The sequence below is a fragment of the Labrus mixtus genome, chromosome 8 (assembly GCF_963584025.1).
Source record: "Labrus mixtus chromosome 8, fLabMix1.1, whole genome shotgun sequence".
In the NCBI taxonomy this organism is placed as follows: domain Eukaryota; kingdom Metazoa; phylum Chordata; class Actinopteri; order Labriformes; family Labridae; genus Labrus; species Labrus mixtus.
Window position 1 is genome coordinate 31,141,101 of NC_083619.1, and position 12,084 is coordinate 31,153,184.

At 40.6% G+C, this 12,084-nt stretch overlaps 1 protein-coding gene across 1 annotated transcript in view; it reads right to left on the reverse strand.

The window, feature by feature from the left end:
• Window positions 1–12,084, reverse strand: part of LOC132979652 (E3 ubiquitin-protein ligase RNF31-like) — a 38,067-nt gene that overhangs the window by 25,054 nt on the left and 929 nt on the right. The window contains exon 3 of the mRNA XM_061045550.1: window positions 9,145–9,327. Within this exon, the coding sequence (XP_060901533.1) occupies window positions 9,145–9,327 (183 nt within the window). The remainder of the gene's footprint in view (window positions 1–9,144; window positions 9,328–12,084) is intronic.

The following is a 12,084-nucleotide window of genomic DNA, read 5'->3' on the forward strand; positions in this document are numbered from 1 at the left end:
GAGAAATACAGACAGAGAAGAAGAAACAGTGAGTCATGGTGATGATCTACGATAAATACAGACAGAGAAGAAGAAGAAACAGTGAGTCATGGTGATGATCTACGAGAAATACAGACAGAGAAGAAGAAGAAACAGTGAGTCATGGTGATGATCTACGAGAAATACAGACAGAGAAGAAGAAGAAACAGTGAGTCATGGTGATGATCTACGAGAAATACAGACAGAAGAAGAAGAAGCAGTGAGTCATGGTGATGCTCTACGATAAATACAGACAGAGAAGAAGAAACAGTGAGTCATGGTGATGATCTACGATAAATACAGACAGAGAAGAAGAAGAAGCAGTGAGTCATGGTGATGCTCTACGATAAATAAAGACAGAGAAGAAGAAGCAGTGAGTCATGGTGATGATCTACGATAAATACAGACAGAGAAGAAGAAGCAGTGAGTCATGGTGATGATCTACGATAAATACAGACAAAGAAGAAGAAGAAACAGTGAGTCATGGTGATCATCTACGAGAAATACAGACAGAGAAGAAGAAGAAGAAACAGTGAGTCATGGTGATGATCTACGATAAATACAGACAGAGAAGAAGAAGAAACAGTGAGTCATGGTGATGATCTACGATAAATACAGACAGAGAAGACGAAGCAGTGAGTCATGGTGATGATCTACGATAAATACAGACAGAGAAGAAGAAGAAACAGTGAGTCATGATGATGATCTACGATAAATACAGACAGAGAAGAAGAAACAGTGAGTCATGGTGATGATCTACGATAAATACAGACAGAGAAGACGAAGCAGTGAGTCATGGTGATAATCTACGATAAATACAGACAAAGAAGAAGAAGAAACAGTGAGTCATGGTGATCATCTACGAGAAATACAGACAGAGAAGAAGAAGAAGCAGTGAGTCATGGTGATGATCTACGATAAATACAGACAGAGAAGAAGAAGCAGTGAGTCATGGTGATGATCTACGATAAATACAGACAGAGAAGAAGAAGAAACAGTGAGTCATGGTGATGATCTACGATAAATACAGACAGAGAAGAAGAAACAGTGAGTCATGGTGATGATCTACGATAAATACAGACAGAGAAGAAGAAACAGTGAGTCATGGTGATGATCTACGAGAAATACAGACAGAAGAAGAAGAAACAGTGAGTCATGGTGATGATCTACGATAAATACAGACAGAGAAGAAGACGAAACAGTGAGTCATGGTGATGATCTACGATAAATACAGACAGAGAAGAAGAAGCAGTGAGTCATGGTGATGATCTACGAGAAATACAGACAGAGAAGAAGAAGAAACAGTGAGTCATGGTGATGATCTACGATAAATACAGACAGAGAAGAAGAAACAGTGAGTCATGGTGATGATCTACGATAAATACAGACAGAAAAGAAGAAACAGTGAGTCATGGTGATGATCTACGAGAAATACAGACAGAGAAGAAGAAGAAACAGTGAGTCATGGTGATGATCTACGATAAATACAGACAGAGAAGAAGACGAAACAGTGAGTCATGGTGATGATCTACGATAAATACAGACAGAGAAGAAGAAGCAGTGAGTCATGGTGATGATCTACGAGAAATACAGACAGAGAAGAAGAAGAAACAGTGAGTCATGGTGATGATCTACAATAAATACAGACAGAGAAGAAAAAACAGTGAGTCATGGTGATGATCTACGAGAAATACAGACAGAGAAGAAGAAGAAACAGTGAGTCATAGTGATGATCTACGATAAATACAGACAGAGAAGAAGAAGCAATGAGTCATGGTGATGATCTACGATAAATACAGACAGAGAAGAAGAAGAAACAGTGAGTCATGGTGATGATCTACGATAAATACAGACAGAGAAGAAGGAGCAGTGAGTCATGGTGCTCATCTATGAGAAATACAGACAGAGAAGAAGAAACAGTGAGTCATGGTGATGATCTACGATAAATACAGACAGAGAAGAAGAAGAAACAGTGAGTCATGGTGATGATCTACGAGAAATACAGACAGAAGAAGAAGAAGCAGTGAGTCATGGTGATGCTCTACGATAAATACAGACAGAGAAGAAGAAACAGTGAGTCATGGTGATGATCTACGATAAATACAGACAGAGAAGAAGAAGAAGCAGTGACTCATGGTGATGCTTTACGATAAATACAGACAGAGAAGAAGAAGCAGTGAGTCATGGTGATGATCTACGATAAATACAGACAGAGAAGAAGAAGCAGTGAGTCATGGTGATGATCTACGATAAATACAGACAAAGAAGAAGAAGAAACAGTGAGTCATGGTGATCATCTACGAGAAATACAGACAGAGAAGAAGAAGAAGAAACAGTGAGTCATGGTGATGATCTACGATAAATACAGACAGAGAAGAAGAAGAAACAGTGAGTCATGGTGATGATCTACGATAAATACAGACAGAGAAGACGAAGCAGTGAGTCATGGTGATGATCTACGATAAATACAGACAAAGAAGAAGAAACAGTGAGTCATGGTGATCATCTACGAGAAATACAGACAGAGAAGAAGAAGAAGCAGTGAGTCATGGTGATGAGCTACGATAAATACAGACAGAGAAGAAGAAACAGTGAGTCATGGTGATGATCTACGATAAATACAGACAGAGAAGAAGGAACAGTGAGTCATGGTGATGATCTACGATAAATACAGACAGAGAAGAAGAAACAGTGAGTCATGGTGATGATCTACGATAAATACAGACAGAGAAGAAGAAACAGTGAGTCATGGTGATGATCTACGAGAAATACAGACAGAGAAGAAGAAGAAACAGTGAGTCATGGTGATGATCTACGATAAATACAGACAGAGAAGAAGAAGAAGCAGTGAGTCATGGTGATGCTCTACGATAAATACAGACAGAGAAGAAGAAGAAACAGTGAGTCATGGTGATGATCTACGATAAATACAGACAGAGAAGACGAAGCAGTGAGTCATGGTGATGATCTACGAGAAATACAGACAAAGAAGAAGAAGAAACAGTGAGTCATGGTGATGATCTACGATAAATACAGACAAAGAAGAAGAAGAAACAGTGAGTCATGGTGATCATCTACGAGAAATACAGACAGAGAAGAAGAAGAAGCAGTGAGTCATGGTGATGATCTACGATAAATACAGACAGAGAAGAAGAAGCAGTGAGTCATGGTGATGATCTACGATAAATACAGACAGAGAAGAAGAAGAAACAGTGAGTCATGATGATGATCTACGATAAATACAGACAGAGAAGAAGAAACAGTGAGTCATGGTGATGATCTACGATAAATACAGACAGAGAAGAAGAAACAGTGAGTCATGGTGATGATCTACGATAAATACAGACAGAGAAGACGAAGCAGTGAGTCATGGTGATGATCTACGATAAATACAGACAAAGAAGAAGAAGAAACAGTGAGTCATGGTGATCATCTACGAGAAATACAGACAGAGAAGAAGAAGAAGCAGTGAGTCATGGTGATGATCTACGATAAATACAGACAGAGAAGAAGAAGCAGTGAGTCATGGTGATGATCTACGATAAATACAGACAGAGAAGAAGAAGAAACAGTGAGTCATGGTGATGATCTACAATAAATACAGACAGAGAAGAAGAAACAGTGAGTCATGGTGATGATCTACGATAAATACAGACAGAGAAGAAGAAACAGTGAGTCATGGTGATGATCTACGAGAAATACAGACAGAGAAGAAGAAGAAACAGTGAGTCATGGTGATGATCTACGATAAATACAGACAGAGAAGAAGACGAAACAGTGAGTCATGGTGATGATCTACGATAAATACAGACAGAGAAGAAGAAGCAGTGAGTCATGGTGATGATCTACGAGAAATACAGACAGAGAAGAAGAAGAAACAGTGAGTCATGGTGATGATCTACGATAAATACAGACAGAAGAAGAAACAGTGAGTCATGGTGATGATCTACGATGAATACAGACAGAGAAGAGGAAACAGTGAGTCATGGTGATGATCTACGAGAAATACAGACAGAGAAGAAGAAGAAGAAACAGTGAGTCATGGTGATGATCTACGATAAATACAGACAGAGAAGAAGAAACAGTGAGTCATGGTGATGATCTACGATAAATACAGACAGAGAAGAAGAAGAAACAGTGAGTCAAGGTGATGATCTACGAGAAATACAGACAGAGAAGAAGAAGAAGCAGTGAGTCATGGTGATCATCTACGATAAATACAGACAGAGAAGAAGAAGAAACAGTGAGTCATGGTGATGATCTACGAGAAATACAGACAGAGAAGAAGAAGAAGCAGTGAGTCATGGTGATGCTCTACGATAAATACAGACAGAGAAGAAGAAACAGTGAGTTATGGTGATGATCTACGATAAATACAGACAGAGAAGAAGAAACATTGAGTAATGGTGATGATCTACGATAAATACAGACAGAGAAGAAGAAACAGTGAGTCATGGTGATGATCTACGATAAATACAGACAGAGAAGAAGAAGAAGAAACAGTGAGTCATGGTGATGATCTACGATAAATACAGACAGAGAAGAAGAAACAGTGAGTCATGGTGATGATCTACGATAAATACAGACAGAGAAGACGAAGCAGTGAGTCATGGTGATGATCTACGATAAATACAGACAAAGAAGAAGAAGAAACAGTGAGTCATGGTGATCATCTACGAGAAATACAGACAGAGAAGAAGAAGAAGCAGTGAGTCATGGTGATGATCTACGATAAATACAGACAGAGAAGAAGAAGCAGTGAGTCATGGTGATGATCTACGATAAATACAGACAAAGAAGAAGAAACAGTGAGTCATGGTGATGATCTGCGATAAATACAGACAGAGAAGAAGAAACAGTGAGTCATGGTGATGATCTACGATAAATACAGACAGAGAAGAAGAAACAGTGAGTCATGGTGATGATCTACGAGAAATACAGACAGAGAAGAAGAAGAAACAGTGAGTCATGGTGATGATCTACGAGAAATACAGACAGAGAAGAAGAAGAAGCAGTGAGTCATGGTGATGATCTACGATAAATACAGACAGAGAAGAAGAAGAAACAGTGAGTCATGGTGATGATCTACGAGAAATACAGACAGAGAAGAAGAAGAAGCAGTGAGTCATGGTGATGATCTACGATAAATACAGACAGAGAAGAAGAAACAGTGAGTCATGGTGATGATCTACGATAAATACAGACAGAGAAGAAGAAGAAGCAGTGAGTCATGGTGATGATCTACGAGAAATACAGACAGAGAAGAAGAAGCAGTGAGTCATGGTGATGATCTACGATAAATACAGACAAAGAAGAAGAAGAAACAGTGAGTCATGGTGATGATCTACGATAAATACAGACAGAGAAGAAGAAGAAGAAACAGTGAGTCATGGTGATGATCTACGATAAATACAGACAGAGAAGAAGAAGAAACAGTGAGTCATGGTGATGATCTACGATAAATACAGACAGAGAAGACGAAGCAGTGAGTCATGGTGATGATCTACGATAAATACAGACAAAGAAGAAGAAGAAACAGTGACTCATGGTGATCATCTACGAGAAATACAGACAGAGAAGAAGAAGAAACAGTGAGTCATGGTGATGATCTACGATAAATACAGAGAAGAAGAAGAAGAAACAGTGAGTCATGGTGATGATCTACGATAAATACAGACAGAGAACAAGAAACAGTGAGTCATGGTGATGATCTACGATAAATACAGACAGAGAACAAGAAACAGTGAGTCATGGTGATGATCTACGATAAATACAGACAGAGAAGAAGAAGAAGAAACAGTGAGTCATGGTGATGATCTACGATAAATACAGACAGAGAAGAAGAAACAGTGAGTCATGGTGATGATCTACGATAAATACAGACAGAGAAGAAGAAACAGTGAGTCATGGTGATGATCTACGATAAATACAGACAGAGAAGAAGAAGAAGAAACAGTGAGTCATGGTGATGATCTACGATAAATACAGACAGAGAAGAAGAAGAAGAAACAGTGAGTCATGGTGATGATCTACGATAAATACAGACAGAAGAAGAAACAGTGAGTCATGGTGATGATCTACGATAAATACAGACAGAGAAGAAGAAACAGTGAGTCATGGTGATGATCTACGATAAATACAGACAAAGAAGAAGAAACAGTGAGTCATGGTGATCATCTACGAGAAATACAGACAGAGAAGAAGAAGAAACAGTGAGTCATGGTGATGATCTACGATAAATACAGACAGAGAAGAAGAAGAAGAAACAGTGAGTCATGGTGATGATCTACGATAAATACAGACAGAGAAGAAGAAACAGTGAGTCATGGTGATGATCTACGATAAATACAGACAGAGAAGAAGAAACAGTGAGTCATGGTGATGATCTACGATAAATACAGACAAAGAAGAAGAAACAGTGAGTCATGGTGATCATCTACGAGAAATACAGACAGAGAAGAAGAAGAAACAGTGAGTCATGGTGATGATCTACGATAAATACAGACAGAGAAGAAGAAGAAACAGTGAGTCATGGTGATGATCTACGATAAATACAGACAGAGAAGAGGAAACAGTGAGTCATGGTGATGATCTACGAGAAATACAGACAGAGAAGAAGAAACAGTGAGTCATGGTGATGATCTACGATAAATACAGACAGAGAAGAAGAAGCAGTGAGTCATGGTGATGATCTACGATAAATACAGACAGAGAAGAAGAAACAGTGAGTCATGGTGATCATCTAAGAGAAATACAGACAGAGAAGAAGAAGAAACAGTGAGTCATGGTGATGATCTACGAGAAATACAGACAGAGAAGAAGAAGAAACAGTGAGTCATGGTGATGATCTACGATAAATACAGACAGAGAAGAGGAAACAGTGAGTCATGGTGATGATCTACGAGAAATACAGACAGAGAAGAAGAAACAGTGAGTCATGGTGATGATCTACGATAAATACAGACAGAGAAGAAGAACAGTGAGTCATGGTGATGATCTACGATAAATACAGACAGAGAAGAAGAAGAAGAAACAGTGAGTCATGGTGATGATCTACGATAAATACAGACAGAGAAGAAGAAGAAACAGTGAGTCATAGTGATGATCTACGATAAATACAGACAGAGAAGAAGAAGCAGTGAGTCATGGTGATGATCTACGATAAATACAGACAGAGAAGAAGAAGAAGAAACAGTGAGTCATGGTGATGATCTACGATAAATACAGACAGAGAAGAAGAAACAGTGAGTCATGGTGATGATCTACGATAAATACAGACAGAGAAGAAGAAGAAGAAACAGTGAGTCATGGTGATGATCTACGATAAATACAGACAGAGAAGAAGAAACAGTGAGTCATGGTGATGATCTACGATAAATACAGACAGAGAAGAAGAAACAGTGAGTCATGGTGATGATCTACGATAAATACAGACAAAGAAGAAGAAACAGTGAGTCATGGTGATCATCTACGAGAAATACAGACAGAGAAGAAGAAGAAACAGTGAGTCATGGTGATGATCTACGATAAATACAGACAGAGAAGAAGAAGAAGAAACAGTGAGTCATGGTGATGATCTACGATAAATACAGACAGAGAAGAGGAAACAGTGAGTCATGGTGATGATCTACGAGAAATACAGACAGAGAAGAAGAAACAGTGAGTCATGGTGATGATCTACGATAAATACAGACAGAGAAGAAGAAGCAGTGAGTCATGGTGATGATCTACGATAAATACAGACAGAGAAGAAGAACCAGTGAGTCATGGTGATCATCTACGAGAAATACAGACAGAGAAGAAGAAGAAACAGTGAGTCATGGTGATGATCTACGATAAATACAGACAGAGAAGAAGAAGAAGAAACAGTGAGTCATGGTGATGATCTACGATAAATACAGACAGAGAAGAGGAAACAGTGAGTCATGGTGATGATCTACGAGAAATACAGACAGAGAAGAAGAAACAGTGAGCCATGGTGATGATCTACGATAAATACAGACAGAGAAGAAGAAGCAGTGAGTCATGGTGATGATCTACGATAAATACAGACAGAGAAGAAGAACAGTGAGTCATGGTGATGATCTACGATAAATACAGACAGAGAAGAAGAAGAAGAAACAGTGAGTCATGGTGATGATCTACAATAAATACAGACAGAGAAGAAGAAGAAACAGTGAGTCATAGTGATGATCTACGATAAATACAGACAGAGAAGAAGAAGCAGTGAGTCATGGTGATGATCTACGATAAATACAGACAGAGAAGAAGAAGAAACAGTGAGTCATGGTGATGATCTACGATAAATACAGACAGAGAAGAAGAAGAAGAAACAGTGAGTCATGGTGATGATCTACGATAAATACAGACAGAGAAGAAGAAACAGTGAGTCATGGTGATGATCTACGATAAATACAGACAGAGAAGAAGAAACAGTGAGTCATGGTGATGATCTACGATAAATACAGACAGAGAAGAAGAAACAGTGAGTCATGGTGATGATCTACGATAAATACAGACACAGAAGAAGAAGAAGAAACAGTGAGTCATGGTGATGATCTACGATAAATACAGACAGAGAAGAATTAGAAACAGTGAGTCATGGTGATGATCTACGATAAATACAGACAGAGAAGAAGAAGCAGTGAGTCATGGTGATGATCTACGATAAATACAGACAGAGAAGAAGAAACAGTGAGTCATGGTGATGATCTACGAGAAATACAGACACAGAAGAAGAAGAAGCAGTGAGTCATGGTGATGATCTACGATAAATACAGACAGAGAAGAAGAAACGGTGAGTCATGGTGATGATCTACGATAAATACAGACAGAGGAAGAAAGAGTGAGTCATGGTGATGATCTACGAGAAATACAGACAGAGAAGAAGAAGAAACAGTGAGTCATGGTGATGATCTACGATAAATACAGACAGAGAAGAAGAAGAAACATTGAGTCATGGTGATGATCTACGATAAATACAGACAGAGAAGAAGAAGAAGAAACAGTGAGTCATGGTGATGATCTACGATAAATACAGACAGAGAAGAAGAAACAGTGAGTCATGGTGATGATCTACGATAAATACAGACAGAAGGCAGTCTGCTCTGATTGGCTGATTCTCACCTTGCTGAAGGATACCTGCTCCTGACAGATGGGGCAGCAGTGAGTTAGGAACTTGAGAGCTGATGAGAAATCTCTGTTGAGCTGGATCGCCTCTATGACATCATCAGGGCTGAAACTCCGCCCCTCCATGGTCATTAGAGACAGGAAGATGGCCGCCTGGTCCGGATTAAGACAAGCCGTCATCTGAAGGAGGGAAAGAGAAGGAGAAGAATCAGGAAGAGGAGGAGGTGGAGGCATGTAGACTGAGTCACCTGTAGACTGACTAACATGTAGACTGAGTTACCTGTAGACTGAGTCACCTGTACACTGAGTCACCAGTAGACTGACTCACCTGTAGACTGACTCACCTGTAGACTGACTCACCTGTAGACTGACTCACCTGTAGACTGACTAACATGTGGACTGACTCACCTGTAGACTGACTCACCTGTAGACTGAGTCACATGTAGACTGACTCACCTGTAGACTGACTAACATGTAGACTGAGTCACATGTAGACTGACTAACATGTAGACTGAGTCACCTGTAGACTGAGTCACCTGTAGACTGACTAACATGTAGACTGACTCACCTGTAGACTGACTAACATGTAGACTGAGTCACCTGTAGACTGACTAACATGTAGACTGAGTCACCTGTAGACTGAGTTACCTGTAGACTGAGTCACCTGTAGACTGAGTGTCCTGTAGACTGAGTCACCTGTAGACTGAGTGTCCTGTAGACTGAGTCACCTGTAGACTGAGTGTCCTGTAGACTGACTAACATGTAGACTGACTCACCTGTAGACTGACTAACATGTAGACTGAGTTACCTGTAGACTGAGTCACCTGTAGACTGACTCACCTGTAGACTGACTCACCTGTAGACTGACTAACATGTGGACTGACTCACCTGTAGACTGAGTCACCTGTAGACTGACTAACATGTAGACTGAGTCACCTGTAGACTGAGTTACCTGTAGACTGAGTCACCTGTAGACTGAGTGTCCTGTAGACTGAGTCACCTGTAGACTGAGTGTCCTGTAGACTGACTAACATGTAGACTGATTCACCTGTAGACTGACTAACATGTAGACTGAGTCACCTGTAGACTGAGTCACCTGTAGACTGACTAACATGTAGACTGTCTCACCTGTAGACTGACTAACATGTAGACTGAGTCACCTGTAGACTGACTAACATGTAGACTGAGTCACCTGTAGACTGAGTTACCTGTAGACTGAGTCACCTGTAGACTGAGTGTCCTGTAGACTGAGTCACCTGTAGACTGAGTGTCCTGTAGACTGAGTCACCTGTAGACTGAGTGTCCTCTAGACTGACTAACATGTAGACTGACTCACCTGTAGACTGAGTCACCTGTAGACTGACTAACATGTAGACTGAGTCACCTGTAGACTGATAACATGTAGACTGAGTCACCTGTAGACTGAGTTACCTGTAGACTGAGTCACCTGTAGACTGAGTGTCCTCTAGACTGACTAACATGTAGACTGACTCACCTGTAGACTGAGTCACCTGTAGACTGACTAACATGTAGACTGAGTCACCTGTAGACTGATAACATGTAGACTGAGTCACCTGTAGACTGAGTTACCTGTAGACTGAGTCACCTGTAGACTGAGTGTCCTGTAGACTGAGTCACCTGTAGACTGAGTGTCCTCTAGACTGACTAACATGTAGACTGACTGACCTGTAGACTGAGTCACCTGTAGACTGAGTTACCTGTAGACTGACTCACCTGTAGACTGACTAACATGTAGACTGACTCACCTGTAGACTGACTAACATGTAGACTGAGTCACCTATAGACTGAGTCACCTGTAGACTGACTAACATGTAGACTGACTAACATGTAGACTGAGTTACCTGTAGACTGAGTCACTAGTAGACTGACTCACCTGTAGACTGACTCACCTGTAGACTGACTCACCTGTAGACTGACTCACCTGTAGACTGACTAACATGTGGACTGACTCACCTGTAGACTGACTCACCTGTAGACTGAGTCACATGTAGACTGACTCACCTGTAGACTGAATAACATGTAGACTGAGTCACCTGTAGACTGACTAACATGTAGACTGAGTCACCAGTAGACTGACTCACCTGTAGACTGACTAACATGTGGACTGACTCACCTGTAGACTGACTCACCTGTAGACTGAGTCACATGTAGACTGACTCACCTGTAGACTGACTAACATGTAGACTGAGTCACCTGTAGACTGACTAACATGTAGACTGAGTCACCTGTAGACTGACTAACATGTAGACTGAGTCACCTGTAGACTGAGTCACCTGTAGACTGAGTCACCTGTAGACTGACTAACATGTAGACTGACTCACCTGTAGACTGACTAACATGTAGACTGAGTCACCTGTAGACTGACTAACATGTAGACTGAGTCACCTGTAGACTGAGTTACCTGTAGACTGAGTGTCCTGTAGACTGAGTCACCTGTAGACTGAGTGTCCTGTAGACTGACTAACATGTAGACTGACTCACCTGTAGACTGACTAACATGTAGACTTACTCACCTGTAGACTGAGTTACCTGTAGACTGAGTCACCTGTAGACTGACTAACATGTAGACTGACTCACCTGTAGACTGACTAACATGTAGACTGAGTTACCTGTAGACTGAGTCACCTGTAGCCTGAGTCACCTGTAGACTGACTAACATGTAGACTGACTCACCTGTAGACTGACTCACCTGTAGACTGACTAACATGTAGACTGAGTCACCTGTAGACAGACTCACCTGTAGACTGACTCACATGTAGACAGACTCACATGTAGACAGACTCACCTGTAGACTGAGTCACATGTAGACGGACTCACCTGTAGACTGAGTCACCTGTAGACTGACTAACATGTAGACTGACTCACATGTAGACTGACTAACATGTAGACTGAGTCACCTGTAGACTGACTCACCTG